We start from the raw sequence: 26,870 nt of genomic DNA, 5'->3' as shown, positions 1-26,870 counted from the left end.
CATGCTGCTGTACAGTTGAAAACAAACGCAGTCTAGATAACATACATTCTGAGGGCATAAAGACCTATGATCAGGAGCCCTTTGCAGCAAATCAATTTGGTTCTAATTTTCTTATTTGTTGCTGGTCATTTGTTGCAATAAATGTTATTATTATTTATTTATAAATTCTGAATTTCCAAAAAAACATCACGCAGAAAAAAGAACATCATTGGCAATGATTTTCATCTGGATAACAGGTTTGTCCATAAACATGAACTTGTCAACAATTCAATACAAGTTACCAAGATAAAAAAAAAATACCTTAATTGGAGTCGTTTCTGGTGTAGCCTCGATAGCTGCTTCTGGTGGAGAGGTTCCTTCTTGCGACTGTATGATAGACTGTCCTGTTCCCTTTTTAAAAGAACAATTATAAATACACCTTTGTTGAGCAGAATGATAAAATCTTACTTGTATATGGGAAAGCATGAAACCAGTAGTGGTCTCGGTAACTGGCGGTGTTTGGCATGATAGGATTTGCGATGGACTGAAGAAATTCGTATCTGAAATATTGGTGTTCAACGAAGTCGATTTCAAAAACTGCTGGGATGTTTCTGCAAATAAACGCAATCATCAATGAACACAATTGAAATGTAACCAAATGCAATCGAATACCTATAATCGATGAATTCGCAGTTCCCGACCGCGACCGAAAGTTAACGTTTGTGGTCATTAAACATGTTTCCTGTAAAGAACGGTCCTTCGTGTCCACGGAGAAACGTTCGCACTCCATGACCACATCGTTCGGGGTATGTTTCATCCATCTTCAAAACAAAATTCAAATTGATTACTAGAGTTTCAGTTACTTACGTCAGTAATGGGCAAACCTTTCAGTTGTTGTCTCTGAATCCTTAGTAGTGGTTACTAGTAGTGGATGCATCTGCACTCGTTGCAACATCGGCTGTGAATCAATAAGAAAATCAATAAGATTAAAACTGAAATACTTATTGAGTACTACTCACCTTTATGGTGTGATTGAATATTGGTATACGGTCTTTGTGTCTGTAATGATCTCGCAAATAGGTGAGAAAATTACAGGGATACATGCCGTACAGACGGTGGAATAGAGCGAAGAGGCTGACCTGCATGTGTACCATCTGATCTTCTAACAGTTTTTGCGGTGTATTGCAATTCCAAGCAGCTAATCGACTAAATAACATAAAATGACATACAATATGCATTGTAACTATATAATATTTCAAGATTTTTCATTCTCAAAACAGTATATTTAAAAAATCAGATAAATAAATTGAAATATAAAATAAAATTAGCAATTATATAATTTGAAAACTTTAATTTCTTACCTGAATATTTCAAAAACTTCTTGAAGAAAAGGTTTCATTGAAGCAGGGATACAAGGCAAAAGAACTACAAGTGCCAGCAGAGCACTAAGCAGTGGTACTATTTCACATTCTTGCTAAAATTAATTATTTCAGGAATTTGTTATTTAATGGAACATGTAGATAACAAACCTTCAGCAATTTTAAAACTTCTTTGAATAAAGCATGCTGTGTAATTTTATATAACCATGTTGGCTGCTTATCTACCATATATCCTAATAGAGTGAGTGCCTGTATTTTGGTTTCAGTTTTGGAGCATCTGATTGATTCTAGCAGTCTGAAACAAATTAATTATTATTGATCAGCTTATATAGATGCACAACATTTTACTTGTCAAAGAGATGTATGTGATGTGGTTCTCGTACATTTATTAAAATTTCTAAAGCTCGAACTGAATATGTACTCAAATAATAATCATATAAACCATTCACAAGCCATGGATCTTTGTCTGCAAAAAAAAAATGTAAATTATCAAATAATTAATTATATTCAACAAAATTGAGAATAATTACTCTGAGAGATAATCTCATGTATCTTCTGTTTAGTTTCATCAGCTATTGGGCGGTTGTGAGATTCCAACTGTTGCAGAATTTCTGCCATTTTATAGCTGATACAGTAGTTGGTGTACTAATTTTCATTTGCTATACAAAGCATAGACTGCTTATTGCTTCTTGTTGGTAGAGATGTTAAGAAGTTTCCTCCAGCCTTTTCTTCCTCCTTGTGTTTATTGGCAGTTGATAATTTATGCAGTCACTAGACAAGGTAACAACACCAGCAGGCATTTGCTCATTGTTACAGACCACCATGTAACTACAAACAAAAAATAAAAAATTGGATTATTGTTAGAGTTCTAATTGGAATATGAAAAGAAGCAAAAAGGATTACAGAAACATTCCTGGTATAGCAGATGAGGGCAGTGTGGATGAATTTATAATAATTGATCAAATATAAAAGGGAGGTTATTCAATCGTAGTCGGCGGTAGCGGTGCTTGAGGATAGATGAAATGTGGAATTGCACAGTGAATGCAAATTGCAGAAAGAAATGTATTCCCATTATAAACCGAATTCGTTTCCTATTGGAATCGACGGCTCAACAATGGCACTTTTGTGTAGAAATACAGCATGTTGTGTTAAAAGTAATGTGCTATATTACCTATGAGCCAAGTAGCCTAGTGCACTACCTAAAGATATCAAGTTGGAGGAAAATTAGCATTAAGGACTGTCAAAATTGAAAAACAGGAACCCTAACTTTGACAGCTAACCGGGTGAGCAAGTGAGACAGAGTTTTGTTGGACTTATTAAGGTTGGTGGGGTCAGGTGGGGTAACCACACAGGCGTACCACGTACAATCAGAAAACAGCTGTTTCGATTTAAATCTGATCAACACAATTTAAACTGTTTTTACTTTCATCTGCAAGTAAATGAATTGTTAATTTTGTAATATTATTGCAGCATTTTATCAACGTAAAGTTGATAAAACTATATTATATGAATTGGCATGTTAAGCGATTAATAAAAATATATGTTTATTGATATTATTCTCAATTGTTTATAAGGTCAATGTAATAAAACGTCTTTTTATTTAAGTATTATGCACATAAATTTAAATCTTTGATTTACTAGTGACCGGTCAATGTAAAATATTTTGTTTCCTATGTAACTATACAGGCAACCCAAATACCATTAATTGTTTTATTAATAATATTTTGAGTTATTTCAAAATGTTAAGATTATATAATTATTTTATTAGATAAGTTAATGCACGAACTTAGATTCAATTAAATTATTTTTGATGAGACATGGCTGTTTCTATAATATAATCTTGGGATTAGTTTAATGGTTATTTTACTGACTACATTTGTTTCTTTAATTTTATTTTAATTATTGTTGACATGTTTTTAAATAAATAGACTGTTGAAATTTAGTTTCTCGACGAAGGTAACTGTTCCACGGAAGAATAAACGGCGGCCGAGCTCTTCAAGAAATTCACGTGCCCCTGCAAAGTCCTGATCCTCATTTGAGCATCTTCGAAATTCTCATTCAAATTATTGATCTGCGACTGCATTTTCTGTCGAATATCATCGCGATCTCTTTGCGCCGATTTGGCCTGAGCCCTGCTTTGAACTAACTGCTTCTCCAGGTCGGTAACTTGGTTCTGCATGGATCTTCTAATCGTCTCGCAACGATCCTTCGTTCTGGCAACCAGACGCGCTGACTCTTCCCTAACGTTATCCACTTCTGCAGTCAATTGGGCAATTTCGTGGAGTTTTTCCTGTGCTCGCCTTTCTGCATCGTCGGCGAGCTCTTGGGAGTCCATCATTTCCTTCCTAATTTGATCGTTTTCTTCGATCAGTTCGTCGACGCGTGTTTGAAGCTCTTCGTTCTTGCTATTAAGCATCTCCTTTTCAGACTCTCCTAAAGCTTGATCGCTCCTGCTTTGCTCCATCTGCTCGGCATAGATTGAGGCTTTATCTCTAAGAGATTGAATCTCTCTCAGAAGTGCTTCATTGTTCCTCTCCGCCATCATATGCATTTGTTGCGCTTCTTGAAGCTTGAGTTGCGTCGCTTTTAGAATATCGGGCAAGGGTGTCAACTCTTGCAACTTTTCTTGGAATTGATTCTTCACCCTCTGAATCTCTAAATTCACTTGTTCACCAATCCTATTATTCTCCAATTCCATTAAATCTATTTGCCTCCTTTGCTCCTCCACTTGCTGCTGCGCTTCTAAGTACTGAAAAACTTTGTTATTATCAATATCCAATTATTATATACACTAAAAATACTTTATTCCTGTAATCATCCAACTGGGACTGCTGTTCCTCGGTGAGGGCTCTCATTTCTTCCAGCTCGTCCTGAGCTTGTCTGAATCGTTGTTTAGCGACATTCATCTGCTGCTCCATATCGACTAGTTGTTCTTTGAGACCAACACCTTTCTCGGTGTAAGTTGCGTCTTTTAATGCCTTGTCTAGTTCTTTGATGCGAGCTTCAAGAGCCTTCTTCGCCTCTACTGCTTCATGTGTGCTACTTTTCAACTTATCGACGTCCGCTCGTAACCCAGATACTTCTAACAATTTCGATTTGTAATCATCTTGCAGGGTATTGTACTGTTCTCTCAACTCCTTCAGTTGGGAATTGTCGGGAGATCTTGGACACGGTGGGAGACAAGCCGCTGGACACTATATAATTATATATGAATACATTGAATAATAATTGAATGGTAATAGGTTATACAGTTGGTTGTGTTGGCGCTGTCATTGGAGATAGCATCCTCCTGTGCTGCTCCAGATGTAGTCTCTCTTGCCGAACCGTCGATAGTTCATTTTGTATAGCTCTTACCTCAGCCTCCATTTCATTCAGTTGCTTCTCCTAAAGAACTTAATAATTAAATTTTATATCCAAATACCGTCCAGAGTATTAACCAATTTTTTGGTTTCATCATCTTCGGTGCGCGCCGGGCACGGAGCTTTACCTTTACCGCAAGGCATTCTCTGTTGTCTGTGATTATCCTAAGAAACAAACTCAATCAATAAAACAATATGAAATAGACGCATATATCTATTAACTGCTTTATCTCCGGAACAAGGAGGATGTCTGGGTGTGCAGGTTGGTGGTGTACACGGTGGTTGGGGAGCGCAAGGTGGACGTTTGGGAATGCACGGTGCGGAATTCTACAGCAAACACATATTCTTAACGTTATCATATCATGTGGCACTGATGATACTTACTTGAACTTCTTGTAGTTTGGAGTTTAGCAATCCGTTTTCCCTAACTATCATACGAAGTTCAGATTGGAGGCTGGTCAGCTGCCTTTGAAGGCAATCGACGGTTTGGTCTTTGCAAAGCAGATCTTCCTGCAGTTTGTACCTGCCGAGAAAAATACAAATGACACATTTTTAAATGACACAAGAGGTGACATCTCTGACATAATAAACTTATAGCCACCTTTTACATTCCAAATCGGCGTTTTCATGAGCCAATCGTTCTTGCATGTCATAGCTCTCGCTGAGCCGTTGCGCGAATTGAGGCATGACGTTCTTAAAAACAGAAAAAATATTAATTTAACTTGAAAAACAGATTACCATTAGTTAATAATTACAACAATGGGCGGCATTGGCATCATATTTCCAACTTGGTACGCTGAAGACCTCTGCGAATCCATGCCCGGTGGTAGAGCACATGGATGGCAGGGTATGGAACAAGGGGGTTTTGATGCTGGACATTCTGGCGTCGGACCTGTGATCGGATTGCATGTGGATTTTTTGTTCGCGGAACGACGTTTTTTATCATCGCAAATTATGAATTTTGGCATGTTATTCTCGGCCAATCCACAAACGACGACTTTCGGCAATTGATCCTCATCGTACATTTTATCGTAATCCGGTTTTTTGCTTTTCCCTACTAGCAATTCAATTCTTCGAGTTTTCTGCTCCAGCAGAGCCATTTTCTCATTTAGAAGCTTTTGCTTCATCTCCAACTCTCGATCTTCTTGTTCTGTCCTATCGGATTTCTTTAAAAAAAATTAATGACAATGATGTATTACTCATATGAAGAAATAACTTACACTCAGTAATTCGTGTACACGGGTCTTCAATTCGTTGAGAATTTTATAGATTTCCATGCACTGAGCCTCACATTCTTCGACTTCTTTCAGGATTGATGTATCATCCTTAACACCTATTGCAAATCGTTAGTAATAATCATTGGAACGTTATCAATGTTATACTTGCCCTAAAATATGGAATGAATTATATATTTGAAAATAAATTAATAAATGTCTTACTAAATCCTTTTCCATAGCATCGATATCCCGCGATGCTTCTTTCACCAATTGTTCGGTTTCTTCTAGATAATCCTGTAAAGTATATGTAGAAGTATTTAGGGTGATACTTTAAATGAAGTTACTTCTGCATTTTCTTCTCCTTCAGTTTCTGCTTCCGGTGGTTCAGATGGAGGTGGCGGTTCAACTACACCTTCGGCAGCGGCTTCTTCCTCTTCTTCGTCCTCTGTTATGGCTTCTGGTTCTGTAACAGGATCCACTCCTTCCTCTTCATCGGCCATCGTGTAGACACTTTCAACGGTGCTCTTTGGGGAATAAAATCGTTCCTCTTCTTCGAGTTCTTTTAAACCGACAGTCTTTAACTTGTGCTTCGAGTAATCACCCTGACCTAATTGTAATTTCCCCTTTTTTCTCTCCTAAAATGAACAAAAAAGAAAACAAACGCAAAGTTACGTCATCGGCCAACTTTGCAGCAACATGCAAACTCCCACAGTTTGAAGTTTCTGTATTTTCTTGAATCCAATGAAATCGATGTCGTAGTTTCTCAACGACTTCCTGAAATAGGTGTCCGCGTCTCCCAAATGGTAAATGGTCTTCTTGAAGATCGTGCTGTATGAATTTAGCAGGATGGTGCTGCGCTCGAACAAACTGGCTGACGACTTCTTCTTGGTGCACTTATCAACTAAAGTGTGTTCAGAGTGTGTTCTCCGATTCTGCAAGCAGAACGCACATTTGATTATGGCAAATAGTTGCGTTCTGGAACGCCATCAATCACCTTCATACCGAGCTTGAGATTTTTGAATGAATCAGATAGGTTCCATCAATCTGTAAACCTACCTGCAGCCGTGCCAGAGGGCGTTCACATAAAAAGAACGTTGTAGAAAGTTGGAAAATAAATCTGTAAGAGTCTATTATATTTTTTCTGACGTTACGAAACAACTAATAATTTATAAATATAAAGGGCATACACCGACTTGATTTTTTCCATTGGAGAAATGAAACAAAACATGTGTAAATCGAATATATATTTTTTTTTATTTAATATAAATATACATGTGAACTTTTAAAAAAAATATATATAAAAGTATATACAATGAATCTGCTTTATATTATATTAACATGTTAACGAAGATTTGAGCCACTGAAATTAAACGAAATTAGTGTTTAATATTTTATTATGAATTGCAATTACCTCTGATAAATTTACTTTAACATTTCCATTTTGTAAGGGGTCCTTGCTTTCAAAGATACCTGCAACAGATAGGTGGATGAGTTTATTATTTAGTTATATTATGTTAATAAATCTTACTGAAAGCGACAGTGAGGTGTAGAATTGCTGAAACGAAATCGCCGAACCGAAGTGTGCCATCTTTCCTCATATACCTTAATATTAAAATTGCTAGAACTTCGCTGCTCAATTGGAAGCCGACCTCCATTAGAGCGTCGCAAAGGCGTTCCGCCTTCAAGATTCCCGTCTTCTCTTTAGTGTGATTTTTGAAAGCGGTTTGCCAATGTTTTAAGCTGCACATCAGATCCTTGAAGTCACTAAATTTCAGTCGTCCTATACCTGAAGACTATGAGCGGATGGATGAGTGGATGTTCAGAGTAAGGGATAATAAAACTTACGTCGAGTGTTAAAACGACCTGCCGACAGACTTCAATTGATGCGCAGCTCTTGATGTAATCGTTGGGTAAGCAGGCGTCGAGAAGTTCTTGAAGTTCGAATGCGTTGACTGTTCGATGTTCGTCGGCTAGCTGAAGGAAAACCGATTCGTACTGGCTAAAACTTTTGCCGTCCAGCAAGGGCGGAGCTTTAACTATGGCTGATTTGAAGAGGTAAGGAACAGTATCGAGTAGTTTAAGTTTGAGCGGTTTACTCGAGTAGACACGTAGGGTGAAGCCGCACTCCTGGCCCGGTTCAAAGGTGGTCGGCAGGATAAGGTATCCGCCCTGCTCCAGCTGACATCTGTGACTAACCTGCCGGCTGTTAGTATATTGGGAATTGATGAGGGACTTGTTCTTCTTGAAGAACGCTCTGCCGATGGTCTCGGTCATATTTTTGGGAAGTGAGTAAGAGGTGAAACCGATGACCTTCGGTTCCATTATACTGTGTTGGTTCAAGGAGACGACGACCTCCTCCAGCTCGCTGAGCAGGAGATGCAGCTGCGGGTTAATGTGGAATGTGTCCGGGTTGTTCCTACAGCCCCCTGCAGACACTCCCTTCTGCCAGTTACCTTGATACAGCCTCATCTGCCAAGTGTTCTTGTTGTGAAGACTTGGCTCGTCGCGACTAGTATTGCTATCCAGGTGCACGATCTCAAGATTCGTGTAAGTTTTGACGAAATCCGCGAACGGCATCCAGAATTCGCCCTCCGACGATTTGGTTTTCACCCGCTCTACGTCCTGCGCTACAACCTCCGACCAATCCGCAGACTCCATAGACCAGGGACCTGTATATTCTGCTGCAGGACCAAGAGGGTTCCTCAGTTTGACTAGTTGCGTGGCTTCCCCGTTGAACTTCTCCACCCTGTCCACGGCGTACAGTCTGTAATTAGTTCCGATCTGGATGCCGTTCGGCAGCTTCTCGATGTGTGGCTTCGCCTGATAATTAGGTGGCTGCACAGTTGCAGTAATTATCGACGTCATGTCCAGAAGCTTGTGCAGAAGTCTAGCGCATGCAGTTCCATCCTGTCTTATGGGAATGCTCTCGGTGATTCCTCCTGTTAGATCGGCCAGTCCGTCCAGGAGACTGCCGTACTTCAACGCCTCGTACGAACCGTGCAATCTGCAATCAGAATGTTGCAATCAACTGGAAACAATGCTAATTAAACGGCTCATTCCATGGCCACCATTATAATGCAATCACGTAAAATTAAAGCGTTTTGTTAGGCGAGATTTCCACACGATCTCGCGAGCTTATTGCGACACGAGTGGAGATTTTGATGGAAGAAAAAGGTGGATGGATGTCTACGAGGAGAGCAGAAGGATGCGTGTCGTCGAAATAGGATTGTTAACGGATTTTCCATCCATTCATTCATGTGAAGTGAACGAGCAGAAAGAGAGATGTGTAAATGTGTGTGTGTGTGTGCTCCGGTTCGAATCCACACAATGCGCTGTGCCGACCTTTTTACAGTTAATTGCGTTACGGTACAAATCTCTACACTCAAATAATTAAATAGATAACACCTAGCACATTTGTTTTGTTTTGTTTCTCTTAAAATTTTCAAGAAGTAAATATGCTTGACGGTCCTTTCACAACCATATCTTTATATTTCACTTCAATAGAATGATTTTTTTGGTTATTTTTCTTCATTTTGTTAATTCTAACAATATAAAATTGACTGTTCAATTACATGTTAACTTTTTGAAGAAAACAAAGTATCTATAAAACGTTATATTAAAAATACAGGTTTTGAACAATCAACTTTTTTATTATATTTATCTAAACCAAAGAAAACAATAAACTGTGGAAAGTAGATTTAAACTAGTTCGTGGTATGTAAAATCTTTACAGTTTATTTCACTTTTCTCTTCACTTGAACATTGTCTAGTAAGCATTATTTCCTTATTGAAATACATCTCTGTCAAGGTTGTTGAAATAATCACCTTTCGCGTGATATATCAATTTTATCTTATAATTGCAAATGTTACTTTATTATTTATAAAGTTTCATTAAAATATTTTCAAATTATTGTTGAAGTATTTAGTAATTCGTTGTAAAAATGTTGCATTTTAAAAGTAAGTAATAATAAGTATAAATTTCTAATAAATGTGTGTGCGGTGTAATGCACCGGTCGGTCTCATTATAATTAGATTAATGTTGAGAATAAAACTGTAGGAAAAAGGAAAATAGGAGCGTTTGCGTTGTTTGTGGATGCGTGCGATTTCTTGGAAGCAATTGGAGTGGATTTTCTTCTGCTGACAGAGAAAGTAACGTATTAGGTTTAAAGGCTTAATAAATTGGATCTGTGTGTCGTGCCACAATAAATAAATATGATTTTATTCGCGTCGATGCGAATTCGCACACGGACTTTCTCCGCGTTCTCGCATGTGCGCGTTCCAATTTGAGACTCATTTTTCGCGACTCCCTATCTTTAATTCCTTCCATCCACGCGTCCACTCGGATCATTAACAAAAACCGACGTTGTGTGTCCATCCATCTAATGGTTATGCAACGGTCTTCGCCAATAAGGATGGAATAGAAGGAGAGATGTGTGGGCAGATAGTCGATGTTGGTTGGCACTTACTTGGCGTAGGCTTTCTCGAGGAGTCCCGGCCAAAAGTGGTCAGAATGTTGGGACTGTAGGAAGGCCAACCGGCCGTGAACCGCTGGAAGTCGATCGTCGACAAGGACTTCGGTCCATTCGCCGCACCACCACAGCCTAAACCTAAACACGCCGGCGTACTGATCGTTAGAGAAACTCTGGTCCGCTGGAACAACCCTGTAGAAGAGGCCTTTGTTCAAGTACAGCACCCCCAGGCATGACACCAGCCATCTATCACCTAAAAACAAACAAACATAAATGTAGATACTATAAATCTGTTTATCTCATCTTGCATTCCAGTTAATCAAGAAACTAGTTTTCATCAAAACTGAAAACAAAAGTTTCGCATCAAATTATTCAGTTTAAAAAATGGGACGTCTCGATGATGGATAACAACGAAGTATGACATAGGTCAGGTAAAATTTCGACTGTATTGTAATGATATGTTAATCAGAGATAATACAATGATTCTTATGTTTGTGCGTGTGCATTATACAGGTGCGACCTAGTTATTTGAAAAATCCGGCCCGTTGCCAGCATACACACTCAAAGACTTACTGTTACATTCAGCCTGCATGCATGCGTACATTGTACAAGAAAAATGCCTTTTACTAACTCAATGATTTTAATCACACACATAAACACACGTGTTATTTAGATGCTATACACGTCAATAACAAATGAAAATCCTTTCAATATAATATACACGTATATGATTCACTAAATATTAACCAATTATTAATGACATAAAAAACCATTACAAACTTTTCTATTTCAATAATCAACAAATATTGATGAAAACGTCTTCAATTCATTTCATAAAAGAATAAATTAGTTTATTATCTAAATCGAAACATTTCTGTGATGAAAAGAAATGTCAAAATATTTATAATAATCTTCAAATGCAATTGTTTATTAATATTAATAAAAAAAAGTTGAAATCTACATACATTTCCGTGGTGACCAGCTTAATAAAATATTCAATTCATAATTGTTGAATGATTTCACAGTTGAGAGCGTGATCTAAACGACTTTGAAAGCGTCCAGATCAACCTTAAGACATCTGAGAAGTAACTTCATGTGATTTCTGCAATCGGAGACGCAAAAGAAAATAGAAATCGAACCCGTCGAAGAAAGCAAACCGAATTTCGCGTTTTTTTTATTTTGGGCAGTATCAGTCAGATATTGGCATGCGTCAGTTTTTACGTAGGTCTATCCGCAGGATGTGCGTGACATGTATGATGATTGCATACGATTTCCTCGTGCAGAAAAAAAGAGGAGCACTATATTATTGATGTTTCGCAAAGAAAATGACCAAACCATATCATCATATCTTGTATTCATAAAAGTATTTCTTTTTTTTTATAGTTTGCCTTCTTCTTTCTACCGGCGACAACTTTCTCCCATATTTATTGCAGCGCTATTAAAACTGCGTTTGGTTATTCAACATCGACGAAAACTCATAAAAATCGCATTAATCCATGAAATATATTCGCAGATTTTGTTGCAACTTTAAATGCTAACGTGCTTTCTCCTAGGCTACGACATTTAACAAAACATATAATGCTAAATAAATACCGAAATCTGACCTTGGTTCTTGCATTCTAACAAATCCTTTTAACTGAATCCTTAATCAAATCATTAACATTAAATTACTTTAGCATCTTATTTACTAATTTGTTAATTTCCTATTCAAATTTATTTTGTTATCGAAATATTAAGTTTTTTTTTTAATAATTAGTTGGAAATATGATTATTCCAACTACATTAATTAATCTAGGTGAAAGAAACGCAATTCATTAACTAAGCAATTAATGATTTCTGAGAATCAGGCATTGTAGGAGCAATTTCGTAAATTTATGTAATAAGTTTTTGCATGTATATTTATGTAAGTCTACGTTTACATTCAATGATTCACTTAATTACAGGAGATTACATCTGTATAAATCAGAATGTTTGTTTGTGAGTAAACTTAAAATCAAATTATAAAATGCAATTAATCCATGTAATATCATTTACATATTTACCAGTAATTTTTTTTTTATATGAAATTGATGATTTTTTTTTTGCAAATCTAATTTATTGAATTATTGTTTAAATTTTCTAAAAAAATAATAAAAATTGCCATATTTCTTGTCACCGCGGAAACATATAAATTCTACCAAAATTTGACATATCCCATACGTAGATAATGACATTTCATGTTACAATGTAAATATATATAAAATCTGTCAAAATTTGACACATGTTATACGTAATGAGTTAATTATGTTGTGTTTTTTGTTAATATTTATATTAATAATTATATTTCAATATAATAAGACTATCAATATTTCTTATTACTATTGATAATATATCAAAATGTGACATATTCTATATGTAAAGTTTTATTTTTCATGTTTTCTGTATTAATAATATTTGAAAATTATAAAGTTATCAATATTTATTATCACCATGGAAATATCAATATTATGCCAAAATTTGATATATGCCAGAGTCTCAGTCAATTAGCAAATTTAATATTTAACAATTTTCAATTTACTTTCGTCCATCCACAGATTGAATTAGGTTCAATCAATAATGGTATTTTTTTCCTTCTTCTTGCTTCTCTGAGGAATGGAAAGGCGCGATGGTTTATATGGGCCCGACCGAAGCACACGGGTTTCACCGTTCTCGACGACTTCGATCATGTGTAATAATAACCATTTCGAAATCTCCTGTTGACATCGAAGTGAAATTTCGTTGAGCAAATCATTTGTTCAATTGCTATTTTCCACCAAAAAGAAAAAATAAACAACAACTCCGCTTTTACGTTACATTAACAAACTATCAATTATTTGTTTACAAATCTACAAAATTTAATTAGATAATTATACAAGACAAATGATTATATAAACAATTAAATTAACTGTATTATTGAAATGAATTAAGCAATTTCAAATACAGTTAATAAAACTCAATTTTACGATTACATTGGTAATGATCATTAAATTTCGGAGAAATCCTGTTTTAAGTCGTATTATTATGAATCGTCGGTAAAATACCGTGTAATTGAATTTATCAGAGTTTACACTTATAGTAATAATGTTTTAATTAAATCTTACCCATTTTTCCTGCTGTGATGTCAAATTGTGCAGGTCCATCTTGCACGAATCCAGGTCGATTGCACAAATCCTGCAATGATAATTACAAAGCAATTATTAAAAGGTTTGCATTTTTATTAAAAAAAAAACTTTAAAATTAATTTAATTCTTAGCTACAAAACAATAATTCATACATGGAATAATACCTTTTTTTATTTATTGAGAAAATTAGTAATTTTTAAAAGAAAATATTTATTTTTTCTTTTCTTTGATTAAAATGATTTTTTCTTTTGTGAGAGTAGAAGACATAGTTAAGTAAATCTAGCGCATATGGAATGCAATCGATTTGGTTGATGTGCAATGTGGAACATGTGTTATGATAGAATGAAGAAAAGTGTTAGCTGTAACCCAGAAACATATAAACCAGAAAATATGTTACAACTATAAAAATATTGATTTATGATAAAAAAAAAAAGATATAAAATGTGTTGAAATGAGATAGAAAGAAACTCAATTAAGAATTGGTACAATTATATAATACTAGTATGGAATTTCAAAGTTTATTTTAATGCAAATTATATAAAGTCCGAAAATTCTATTATACACAAAATAAATTAGAAAGAGATGGATTATTATCAAATGTACTTAAAATCAGTGATGGGCAAACATCAACAAAATATTCATACGTCCTAAAACAATTCCCCTTTCGTTTTCGTGCAGTGATACATTGTGTTCCGCGAACATCAGTGCATTAACATTATTTTTGTGTTAGTCTTAAGTCACTTTTACTATTATGTCTTGTCATCATAATTATTGTCTCATCTTTTCATTGTCTGATTAATATAAATTTAACTTTAGTAACTTTCTGAAGGCCGCAAGATGCGAAACTTGATTTTGATTATAATTAATACTTTATTAAAATTAGGTAGTTTTGTAGTTTATTTTCGGTCAAGTGAAAATATTGTCTGAGTAATTTGTGAACTATTTTTTTACAATTTATTTATATTTTGCTCAGTTACAATTTAGTGTGTAAATACTAAGTGAAATATTGCTATACAACTATTAACTAATATTCTTAAAGTCACCTTAATTTATTAACTCTTTGAGGAGCGGTGGGACACGCATTGTCCCACCTTTTAAACATGCCTTATACTTTGATACTTTTTATGTCTAAGTGGGGCATCATTATAAGTTTCTACGAAATGTCCAGGAAAGAGGAATTATCCATTAATTTGGTTGATTGTTGATGTAGCTGTCTGATTCAGTTGTCTAGAAATTTAGGAATTCCCAGCCCCTCAAAGAGTTAATATTAATTAATATTTCTAAATGATTTTGTAACATGTATAAAAAAAACATGTGTTTTTATAAAATTGATGAAAACATCAAAAGCATGATTGACATTACAAATTAAGTCATGCGCCTATGAAATATGCATGTTAATCACAACAACAATAAAAAAGTACATCTCATCGCGTCTTCAATCGCAATAGACGACGGATCAATCGGAAGTTGTTTTTTTTGCGAGTAACGATCGTTAATTTATCGAGACACCAGAGGAATCTACCATCTTCTCCTGCAAGAGCGGAGATCGCGTGATAGTGGCATACGCAAGTAATGAAGATCTTGTTCTCTCGGAAGCGAACACACACAAGCACACAATTCAACAAAAAAACAAGTAAAAAAAAAGAAGAAAAACTATATATACACACATACAGCAGAGTAATAATAAACTTTAATTGCCACATATAATGGGCATCCATTCTTCTTCCCTGAGAAGAAAATGGAGCCGGAGGAATGTGAGCAGCAGATTTTAATAATGGAAGAAAGAAATTTAGATGGAGGAAAAAAAATAATTTATATACATTATATATTTATAAGAGAGAGAATAAAGAGTGGTTGCAGAGGTCTAAACTTCCCACCGTTTGCGAGGTGAGGCAAGAAGCGCCCCGCTTTTTTTCTTCTTTTACATAACGCGATTAATTCATTATTCATTAAATACGAAACGAGCGAGCCCCGTTTGCGCAATCGGATCTCCTTCTTTCTTTTCTATTTTCGTGTTCATTCTTAATGTATGTATTCGACCGCTTGTATAACAAACACTTGTTTATAACCGGATTGGCCTATGCAGACAGACATTGTTGTTGCCACTGCTGTTGCACATTTGAACAAATTTCGTTGATTCCTTTCTTTCTTTAACTCTACTACTTCTTTTTTTCTTGTTTCGTTTCGCGAGAAAATGCGGTTTACGTAACCGCACAAATTTATTACCCAAAATAATGACCGCACGTGCATATATTCAATTAGTTACGTCTGCTGCTATTTCGCGATGTATTAATTAAATAATTTATAATTGTACATATTTCGCTTTCAAAGAAAGTCGGCTGCAAGAGTGCTGCGGACAAAGTGAAAATAATTCGTTTGCATCGTCAATTGTGAAGGATTTGTAGTTATTTCGTATTGAATCCAGTTTACTTTTAAGGCATAAATCCATGCTGGAATGGTCATCAATCGAGTGGAACATGCGTGCGTTATAAATAATGCAACCGTCTGTTCGTATATTCTATCTATCGTTTTCTATTTTTTTTATCTATACTAAATTAATATAATCGATATAATAACTCTATTTTATGTTATTAGTTTAGTCAAATTATCACTATTAACCATAATTAAACTAAATTATAAATCTACAAAATGTTGCACTTTTAATGAAATTTTTACAATAATTTGTATATATCTTTATAATATTATAAATTTCTTCCAAATATTTTTGTTTTCTAATCTTTCATATTTATTTCTTACTTTTATTTTGAAATAATTAATTTCTTTACTAAACTTTAAATTAATTCTATTGTAAATTTTTGCAAATTAAAAAATATTATATATTATTTTCCATCGATTCATTTTTCTGTAATTGTTTCATAAGTTTTGAACTATAAATTTATTCTACAGTGAATTTATACAAAAGTATAGAAGAAAATAACATCCAAGAAATTAGAAATGAAATTATCCAGATGGGTTTCTAAAATGTCGTTGAAAGGAATGTTACAAATGTTTTAAATGTAGAAGATCTAGAAAACCTTTTTAGCAAGAAAGACGAAATTAAAGAATTTTTTTGTCGAAAAATGTTAACAGCATTAAACAATATTAAAAAAGTTTTCTTTTCTTTTAATAAAAATGCATTAATTCCGTATAGGTAATTATTAAATAAAAGAGAAAATGCAGAAACAATGAACTTTAAACCAATACTTTAAAACGTTATTTCACTTTGTTTGTAAGTCAACAGTTTATTTATTAAAACTTTTCTTTGTTCGAAAATAAAAAAAAAGCTTTTCATTTTCTTTACAAATCCTTTTCCCATTTTGGAGACAGTACTGTTTTTACTCTGCAAACAAAATTTATTAATCAATTTATGACTGTAATTTACACATTAAATCTAGATAAAGCAACAATAACAAAAAAAGAACTCTCGAACTTGTACGTATTTCAATGTAAAACATTGTATTTGCTTTAAAATGGTTCCTAAAAGTCCATAATTACTCGCATTTGCAAAGTAGAAAGTGGAATGAATAACAGGTGGGTGCCATTGTTTGACAGAAATACAAAAAAAATAAAATAAACAAAACAAACGCGATTTGACCTCAAATTCTAAAAAGCAATTGAATTTCAGTTTTGACATAATAAAGCAGCAGACATATGTTCTTTATTAAGACGTTAACGACTCATTTAGTTAATACATTCTACAGTATGTTCAATTCTAAAGGAGGATTGCTTGATTATGCAATTAACAGTTGAAAAATTTGTTTTTTTTTTTAAGATAATTATTGTTTTTAAATTATTTTTTTTGTTAATTAGTGATCCATATAATGATAATGCTTCAAATGGTTTCAATACCTCGTATAGTGTGGATAATCCGCAAATATTCCGGACTGTTTGAAACCAGTATAATCGAGGACTTTAAAACTACATATAGTTGAATGTTTCTAAGAAAACAGACAATTCTGCAATTATTGATTTTTTTTCTTTAGAAAAGAATATATGATTATAAGCTAATTACGAAATAAATATTACTTTGTATGTTTTTTTTGTTGTACGAAGACCTTCCGAGCAGTTTATTATTAGAGTATGTTTTAAGAAGAACACAACGACTGTGTATAGAGAATACAAAACACACGCATTAAGTGTGCATGTCAAGCGTGAATTGTGATTCTGTCTTGCTTCGTGCACCTTCCATCGATGTTTTGTTGTCGTAGTAAACATCTGATGTTCCACCTGTTTACGTCTCTTGTTTCTTCTTTCACTTTTCTTATACGTTTGTTTTGATGATCAAAAATATAAAAACGAACTGTTTAACAGGATCGTTTGGAACAGAGATCGAGGAACGATTGAAGCGTGGCACGAAAATTATGGTACCATGACAATTGTCGTCGTGGCAATGCACTCCTCTGTTTTTGCGGATTGGTGATCTCGAACCCACGCACACTCGATGCCCACTTGTAGATACCTCGAACCCACCGGAATTCTTGTTACGAAAATAAATGAACGCCAGAGGAAAGTGACGTAGGAAACAAAGAGTCGATGTTGCTAAATGGAAACGCGCCTTGAAATACTACTCATATTTGGACACCTTATCGATCCAATACTAGAACCCACTTATTGGAATGATCGTTGAACTTTGTGAAATTTTAGGGAAGTTTGCCGAAAACAAGAATTATATAATAATTTGGGCGTTGGATGATTCACGAAAAGTGTTATTTTTATGGAAACACCTCTCAGTATTTCGCAAAAGAAATATTTTAAAATATTCATTGAACTTCTTTATTAACGTATTAAAAGTACAAAAATGGTATCCTTTTCGAAAAAGTTGTCAATTACTTAAACATTATATAAATACAATTAAAAATAAAACCGTACTAAAGGAGACATAAGTATTCAAGTAAACTCATTTTTTGCAGGTATTTAGTTTCAAAAAGTTCGGAATATTGGTGAATCCGCATTATGGAAGGTATTACTATATATTAATTTAGCTTAATATAGAAATTACAATTAAAACTATACAGAATAAGTGGTATTATATAATAATGACCTTTGAAGGTCGTAAAGAAATCTTCATATTAAAACACTTTATTTGGTTTTATTAAGTTTTTTGATCAATAAAAGTAATATTTTGTTAAATTAATACAGAAATTAAATCTGAAACTGTATAGAATAAAATGACCTCAGTGTTATATAATAGTGACCTTTGAAGGTCGTAAAGTAATCTTCGCGTAAAGTTGAATGAATTGATGCTTACCTTGGGCCTCTTCCACTGGAACTGGAAGGGCGGCGTTTGATGATAGAAAACGGAGGACTGGGCGGCAGGAAAATCTGGATCCTCCCAGAGCTCACCGCGCTTCAAGCATGCCCTTCGGATCCGCTCGTAGTCGCTCATAACCTGCAACAGCGAAAGCAAAAGAGGATAACCTCAGTAAGAAAGAGTTAATTTACATTAAGTCATTTGCTTCGCGCCAAGCCACTATACATCGGAGTGATTAATTGCGAGTTAATTAATGAATTCCCGAAGACGCGTGAGCTGACGACCAAAGCAGTAACTTGACCTGCGAAAACGACCGTCCGATGAACTGCGAAATACCTCCATAATTCCGTTTCAGTATTCGTTATTCAAATTGAACGTGTCTCATTCACAGCAAAGCCGATTCGGTTGGAACTAATCAAAATCAATTACGCACTACCAAAAAGGTTGAAAATCTCTTTGTCGCCTCCGTTTTGTTTGGTATTAAGCAGGAAACAGGATCTGCCGATCGTGATTTGAATTACATTTTTTTTTAAATGCGTTGTAGTTGTTTTGTTTACAACTTGCGGTGTTTACTACATAAATTAACGGTGCTGTCCGTTAAAAAAAAAGAACGTGCAACGGCTGGAATTTAATATCGCTGCACTGGAGCAAATTGTATACATAATATCCACATCGAATTGTAGTTTATGTAAATATTGTTAACTTTTTGTTTTTGCAGATTGTATTTATCGAAGAATTCTGATAGAACGTTGCGACATTTGACCCGGAACACTTTGTTGTACTTTGTTTTGTAGGTATACAGCACACCTGCAGATGGTGCGATACGAACTGCACTTATCGAACACATCGAAGCAAGAATGATTCAACAATTCCATTAAATAGACATATTTAATAACTAATTAAATGTAATTGTAGAAATTGAGCAAAAAAATATTTTATTTTAACCAGCATGAATTTAGAAAGTTTTCATTATCTTACATGGATGATGGAATAAATTATTGAAATAATTTAGGTAGGTCAATGAACTGCATACTTTTATGTACATTGACTATGATATAATAATTTTTGAAATTCTAATTTAATTTATATTTATATTACTTAACTGTCACAATTATACTTGACAATCTTAAAGTTTGGATTTTGATCACACTTTTTATAATATTTTAAAAGTTACGAATACATCCGCACTGCACAAGATAAATGTTTATTTCTGATACCAATTTTGTTGTCATTCCTAAGATTTTATTGTTATTTATATAAAACATGTCATAAAATAAACGTTACCATTTCGTTTTGCCGTCATTTTTTTCTTTTTCAGGTTATATCACAATTCATTTGACAGTTGAGTGGTTGACAATTCAATTTTATCATAAAATTGTAAAAAATATATTATGAACAAATTATGACAAAACTTGATGATAATAGTTTCCTCTTTCTCCTGATATGTGCAAATATGTGATAATTAAAATAATATTCATTGAAGTATAAATACAAGCATAATGTTCGTAAGAACCAAACTGTCTATAACAACCACAAAGCACCGTTTACAACTGTTTATAGTGTACATAGCAACCGGGGTGGCGATACATAAGAACAAAACGCGTACTTAACAACGGTAATTATTGTGTACATAACAATAAAAACGCCTTCTTAACATCAACGATTTAGTCTATAACAATTTATAAATTTTCTTAACAACTGCACAAAGCACGTATAGCCTTTATAATATGAAGATAAATTCTTGTAGAACAACACTATTGACTCATTAATATTAAACTTAATGTATTTTATTATGTCACCGTACCAGCACTAATTCAGTGATGTATGATGCAAAATGATTCAAGACAAAATATTCAAATTCGAGCATCGCTAATAGTTAAATTACTAGTGCGTTTTCCAACTACACGAAAATAATCTCTAATAACCAATTTATTTAATTCGCTCCTAGCTATAGATAATAAGTAAACATAGATGCAATGAAAAAGAAATTCTTGGTAAAATTGCCGGTTGTTGAGATATAATTTGTGCAGTTAATCACGGTGGTGCGACAGGCTAAGATTGCAGGATAATCTCCGATGTTTAAATCTACCAGCTCCAATCAAGTCGTTGAGAATAACGCTCTATAAATCAATAATAATAGTAAAAAATCTTCAACGCTCTCACAACAAAAATAGATATATTGAACTTACTTCGGTGTTATTAACGTTAGCAATGCAACTTTTACTTTACGTCAAACGAATTAACACGGTAGTTTAACTTATGTGTGAATGCTATCTGTTTAAACATTATAAATGAATCTATTAATAGATATTTTATATCTTATAATTCAAATAATTTTATTGATTTTTTTCAAAATGAAAGAAACGTTTTTGTTTTGCCGTCAATTAATTTCTTTTTCAGGTTATTTTAGTATTATTTTGACAGTTGTTTATCATAAAGCGATTATGTCAAGTTTCCTAATTCTCCTGTTTTAATGGCTTCTAATTTTTCACTTTAAAAATAAAGTCAAACCATAATGAACTAAATATAGTGACAAATAGAGCATCAGTTGGTACATATGAAAAACCAGCTATTTCTATTTCTATATACCCAGAAAAAGTCAATTGCCAATCAATGAATTAAGTAACTAACTTTAAGTTGGTATGATTGTAAAAAGTATTTAACTTATCAATTAATTAGAAACTTTGCTCCTAACAAATAACACTTGTTTTTCTGTAAATAAATTATAATTCCTTCAAGTGCATGTAATAAACCATTAATATCGCTTAGATTTTTTTTTAATAGTACAGGAAAGCTTTAGATACTTATAATTACGTATTGTTGTACATAAATTGTTGGAAAGTGGCCTTGCTTAGATATATTTCAATTTTTTTTATATATAGAAACTATACAGGAGAACAATTATTTGTTTTGTACTTTACATTGTTTATTAAATAGCATAAAAGTCATTTTGTTTATAACTTTTTCTTCTTATTTATAATAAGAAATAATTCAATTTAGTTACTTTTGCTTATTAATATATAATATATTAATAAAAAATTGCTATAAAAATGAATACAGTTTTTATTAGAAATTTAAAGTGGTAATTTATATCTTGATATTATGTATACTTTTCTTTAAGAAACATGTGCATCTGGTTTATATTTGTAAAAAAAACTTTTATGTTTCGGATCTCATTGATGGCAATTTTCTAAAGTTAGTCTCATATACACACTCATCTGCGCTCTCTGAAGCTGTTTGCACGTAATTGCAGAATGTGGAAAACTGGATTCCAAGAGATATAAAACGCATATATATATATACACGTTCAAGAGTTGTATGTGTGTGGTTAGTGCACGTGTGGCTAGTCAAGGAGTAAGCTTATTTTATTACATTGCATATCTTTTATTTCATTTTTATATATATATATTTTCCTCATCCTTTTCGCATGAAACAAAACGCACACAAAAATAGTCTCACCGCGACGTACCAGATTTGCGCAAATCGAATTTGCCGCTGCGGAGCGGTGGGTTTTTGAATGAAAACCGATATCAATTTGCATTGAAATTGGATGCATGCCACGTTAATTGTATGGACGTATGAACACATTCGCCGTGTCATTCGGACTCACGCTGTGTGTAGTTATTAATTAATAATTGAATGCTGCGTCGGTCGAGTCCTTCTTCCTCTTTCGTCTCGCCTTTTCTCTTTATCACCATTCAAACTGCTGATGCTTTTTCTTCTACATGCGTATCCTTCTCTCGTGCAAGGTTGACGGACTCATAAGGAAATCGATTGGAATTTCTCTCAGCACTTGCTCTCTTTAAAGCAAATAATAAAACCGGACAGAATCACATTTTTATTTTTGCTGCTTTGTTTTATTTTATGTCTTTATGGCAAAATCATGCCATCTTGATTCGAATCTGTGGGAAATTTTCAACATCCATTAGAAGTTTACTAATAAATTTACACAGATCATATATGTAAAAATATCAAATTTTCTGTCTACACATTTGGTGTGAAAATTTCGTCTCAATCGTAATAAAAAAAAAATGATCCCAATTAATTAATTAAGCTATGATTAAGAAAATATTGATTATAAAATTTAAAAAAAGTTATATCTAATTGTTACAAAAGTTCTTCTAAACGTATTATTTTTATATAAACTTGTATAATGAAAACTGTATATGAAAATTATTATTAATAATAATACTGATAAAATAAAATTATTTTCAAAAATTTTTAAACTTTTTGTAAATTTCTCTAATTAAATGTACACTATTTAATTATATTTATAAATAATTCTACTTAAACATTTGTTTAAAAGGAAAATAATTACAACTGAATATCGTAAGAATATCGTAAAATAAATTACATTCCTTGTTTACAAACTTCAATTAATTAACAAAAAGTAGTATTATAACTTTTTATTAACAAAACATACTTTATGTGACATTTACCATCAGGTGTACCAACTAGTACATCAAATCATGCTAAAACTGAATTGACAGCTGTCATTAAATACAGTATCAATATATGTCAATATATATATATATTAATAGTAGTTGGTACAACTGATACATCTTTCTGTCTAATAAGACAACCATATTGAGAATACATTAAAATACTGCTTAAAAATAACAGTTTACTGACAAATAACATCAATTAAGTTTCTGATGTTGTTCGAATATGCAAATAAATTTTTATTAATAAATAACTGCACGAATTTAGAACATGTGCGCGTTTACGTGGATTTCTATGTGATACATGCGTTTCCAGTTGCAGAAAATTGTGGACGCTGTTCGGTCCGTTTCGATTATTTAGCGTGAACGCAAAAGTGGGTCTTGAATTATGCAGCAATGAAACACAGAAATCGACAGGCGCGGCCCGATATGCAAATTTTCGTTTCCACTATTTTATTAGCGAATTAATGAATGAATCCTCTCTCGCTCTAAGCACGTTAATGCAACAACAACAGCAATAATATTTGTATATTATCTGCATCTGCATGAATAATAAATCGCATAATGCGTGTACATTATAATGAAAAAAAAACGTAATTAATGGGATGTAATCCACATCGAAACAGATGTATCTTATAGTTTATAATCAAATTGACACTGTCAATAGCACTGACATCTGTCAATTTGATATAATCAATTGTAAATTATATAAATTAATCGGTGTATGACATCTTACGGAAGTTAAGCAACGTGTGTCAAGGACAGTACTTGAATAGGTGACTAATACCCTTCAGGAACAATATTTATGTATTATCTGCATCACATAATGCGTGTACATTATAATAGAAAAAAACACAATTAATGAGATGTACTTCATTGAAACTAAAGCATCTTATAGTTGAAATAATGACAATAACAATGTCTGTTAACTTAATATAATCTCAAACTGTAAATTACATAAATACTCGATGTATGACAGCTGACGGAAGTTAAGCAACGTGTGTCAAGGACAATTCTTGAATAGATGAGTCATACCCTTTAGCAACAATATTTATATATTATCTGCATCACATATTGCGTGTACATTATAATAGAAAAAACACAATTAATGTGATGTATCCTCATTGAAACAAATGCATCTTATAGTTTACATAATCAAACTGTCAATGTCACTTGTCAACGGGAGTAATTTGCAGTATCTTATAATATGTATACAATTAGTTTTTTGATGATTATTATTGATAGTTTATTGTAAACTTAATGCAACAGTACCGGAATGTTAGTCGTCGTCTGTGCGTTTCTCCTTGAAACGAAGCAACAATCTTTGACACGGAAACAAACCATTATTTGTTCAATTCAAGACTTCGGTAATTAAATCTTGAAATGCGTTTAGTAATACACTGGGTAATTAATAGAAGAATGTAGGTTGATGGCCTATTGCAAACTGATATTGAATTCGTAATTAAAACGCAAATCGTTCTTTAATGCCACTCATTCAATGATAAAAGTATAAATCATTGATTGATACATGTCAGTATTTAATACAAAACATACAAAAAAAACATGTAATTATTTCAATGCCAAAAGTCATAACTTATTAAAATGATAAATGCTCTGTTTGATTGATGTAATTATTAATTAAATTCATTATTGATTTATTTACCAAGTAATTTCTTACTAGTTTATTTAATATTTAAAAAAATGAAACTATTTAAACACCTGAAACTATATTTTACAACCATAATTGAAAGATATTTGCACCAATCTTTTATATCAACGTTTATCATTCTATAGTTTACGTCAAATTTTTAATGACAGCTGTCACCTTGTTTCAAAATGTCAAAAAAATTATATTGTAAGTACAACTTGGGGTCTTAGAGCACGAAATTTATTAATAATAATATTTGTGGAAATAATATAAAAATATATTAAGTATTATTTCAATATTCACAAATCAGTATGAAAGTGAAAACAAAAACAAGTTTGTTGATTTTTTTTAATGAATTTATGTAAATGAAAGGAAGATATTTAAAAAATGCGGTAGAATTCATAGAAAGTGATGAATCTTCATGCGGAATAGTTTCGTGTATTTTATAAATGTTAACAAGTCAAAATTCCTGCGGTGGAGCCAATTGCCAAAGAGTTTCGTTAAAAGTAAGATTGCCACAACACACACACGAAACCTCGCATTTACATTCAGAATAACGCAGAATATAAGACGAGACTATTTTGCTTGCAGATCGTCGCTCGTCTGGACGGAAATCGTTCGTGTTTTGAATGCTCCAAACCAATTTACGTTGGGAATCACGGATTTCCTAATAAACTAGTTTCTTTTCCAAGAAATACACAAAGAAACATTCCACCGAACACTTTACAACTAATAAATACGACTATAACAGAATCACGTATTACTATTGTTGCATCAAAGATGAATAAGTCATTTCTTAGTTTCTGTGAAACTGAATCATTGATAAATTATGTTTATTATTCGTTATTTCTAATAAATTCTTCTTAGAATTACAACCACATTTTAAGTCGACTTTTAACATTCCAAATGCAATGAAATTTATAGGAATTTTTGTCACTTCTTATTCAGACTAATTAAAAAACTTATTTTTTTACTTTAAATAATTTGTAAATATTCTAATTGGCTCACAATTAAGAGATTTTACGATCATTTCTATCGTTTAAGCTTAAGTTTCCGGCATTGCGACTTCTGTGAATTTGCAATATACACTATACACTAGACGTCTAAAAGATCAATTATGAAACAAGCCCGAGATTCCAGAGATATAGGCGCACTTATAAATGGTAGAAAATATCACCGAACGGAACTTTTAATGGCACCAAATCAGGTATGAGTCTGTTGCTTAGGGAATCCGTTTCATTTATAAACGATCCTCTAGCGCTCGACGAACGGAATTTCGAATCTCATTAAATCCATTGATTGCGTATTAAGTGTATGCATTTTCTGTGCTATTAAATATAAAGAGATAGAGAAGAAGAACAAAAAAAAAACGGTGCCGTGAAGTTACAGGATGCACTCAATTATACAAAATTATAAGCGTAGTTGGTATTATTTCAAATAGAGCCGATGAGAAAATTTATTCGCAACGTAAATATTAATAATATTATTTATGTTGCAGATATCCGATTAGATACGAAATGGCTAATACTTTAATTAAAATGTGCATAAACGTTAGTAAACTATAAATCTTTTTGTTTACATTCAGTTATGTCCATTAGAATTGCTAATAAAGATTGTTAATCTTATAATAACGCATGTAAGGATATTGTAATTAAATTCAGAAAACAAATTGCAATTAAAGTATTTTATTCATAATAAAATTATTAGAAATAAAAATATCAATAAATCAATAGAATATTTAATTAGTCAAAAGATTACTTTTTTCTATAATTTTATTAATTTAAACGAAGAAATCTAAATAATTCCATAATTTTATCGTAAAGTTACTTCTCGGTTTTTTTTTAATTGAAAATTTATAAAAACTTGAGAAATCAATCAATTTATGTAAATATTAACAATGAATTTCTTATACAATTTTATCAATGAATAATTAATATTCTAGTAAGTATAGAAAAATCATCAAAATTATTTCATATTTTTTTCACAA

At 32.9% G+C, this 26,870-nt stretch overlaps 3 protein-coding genes across 4 annotated transcripts in view; all 3 read right to left on the bottom strand.

Moving 5' to 3' along the window:
- LOC108561625 (hamartin) overlaps nucleotides 1-2,660 on the bottom strand; it is a 5,516-nt gene extending 2,856 nt beyond the window's left edge. For both annotated transcript variants that reach the window (XM_017919650.1, XM_017919651.1), the window contains exons 1-10: nucleotides 2,530-2,660; nucleotides 1,889-2,186; nucleotides 1,707-1,824; nucleotides 1,509-1,653; nucleotides 1,341-1,453; nucleotides 999-1,185; nucleotides 864-937; nucleotides 652-800; nucleotides 448-590; nucleotides 301-390 (exon numbers count right to left, since the gene is read on the bottom strand). In XM_017919650.1, the coding sequence (XP_017775139.1) occupies nucleotides 301-390; nucleotides 448-590; nucleotides 652-800; nucleotides 864-937; nucleotides 999-1,185; nucleotides 1,341-1,453; nucleotides 1,509-1,653; nucleotides 1,707-1,824; nucleotides 1,889-1,976 (1,107 nt within the window). In that variant the 5' untranslated portion in view covers nucleotides 1,977-2,186; nucleotides 2,530-2,660. The remainder of the gene's footprint in view (nucleotides 1-300; nucleotides 391-447; nucleotides 591-651; nucleotides 801-863; nucleotides 938-998; nucleotides 1,186-1,340; nucleotides 1,454-1,508; nucleotides 1,654-1,706; nucleotides 1,825-1,888; nucleotides 2,187-2,529) is intronic.
- Nucleotides 2,661-3,270: 610 nt separating this feature from the next.
- Nucleotides 3,271-6,934, bottom strand: LOC108561616 (putative leucine-rich repeat-containing protein DDB_G0290503). Its single transcript, XM_017919639.1, has 13 exons — nucleotides 6,929-6,934; nucleotides 6,645-6,866; nucleotides 6,279-6,569; nucleotides 6,157-6,228; nucleotides 5,938-6,042; nucleotides 5,473-5,883; nucleotides 5,319-5,410; nucleotides 5,102-5,240; nucleotides 4,940-5,044; nucleotides 4,796-4,882; nucleotides 4,608-4,742; nucleotides 4,160-4,552; nucleotides 3,271-4,107 (listed from the first exon to the last, which is right to left on the bottom strand). The coding sequence occupies exons 1-13, from the start codon at nucleotides 6,932-6,934 to the stop codon at nucleotides 3,298-3,300; spliced, it is 2,868 nt and encodes a 955-aa protein (XP_017775128.1). The 3' UTR covers nucleotides 3,271-3,297.
- Nucleotides 6,935-7,210: 276 nt separating this feature from the next.
- LOC108561617 (calpain-C) overlaps nucleotides 7,211-26,870 on the bottom strand; it is a gene marked incomplete in the record, with an annotated part of 21,907 nt that continues 2,247 nt past the window's right edge. The window contains 7 exon segments of the mRNA XM_017919640.1: nucleotides 7,211-7,294; nucleotides 7,346-7,404; nucleotides 7,463-7,727; nucleotides 7,780-8,938; nucleotides 10,400-10,655; nucleotides 13,522-13,591; nucleotides 18,791-18,931. Of these exon segments, the coding sequence (XP_017775129.1) occupies nucleotides 7,268-7,294; nucleotides 7,346-7,404; nucleotides 7,463-7,727; nucleotides 7,780-8,938; nucleotides 10,400-10,655; nucleotides 13,522-13,591; nucleotides 18,791-18,928 (1,974 nt within the window).

Source organism: Nicrophorus vespilloides, unplaced genomic scaffold (genome assembly GCF_001412225.1).
Source record: "Nicrophorus vespilloides isolate i.1.1-1 unplaced genomic scaffold, Nicve_v1.0, whole genome shotgun sequence".
Classification (NCBI taxonomy): domain Eukaryota; kingdom Metazoa; phylum Arthropoda; class Insecta; order Coleoptera; family Silphidae; genus Nicrophorus; species Nicrophorus vespilloides.
This window is presented reverse-complemented; position numbering and strand designations above follow the sequence as displayed.

Coding starts and splice junctions, on each gene's coding strand:
- LOC108561616 (XM_017919639.1), bottom strand. Junction 5,045..5,101: donor CCAAACTACAAGAAGTTCAA/GTAAGTATCATC, acceptor TGTTTGCTGTAG/AATTCCGCACCGTGCATTCC. Junction 4,883..4,939: donor CTTGTTCCGGAGATAAAGCA/GTTAATAGATAT, acceptor TTTGTTTCTTAG/GATAATCACAGACAACAGAG.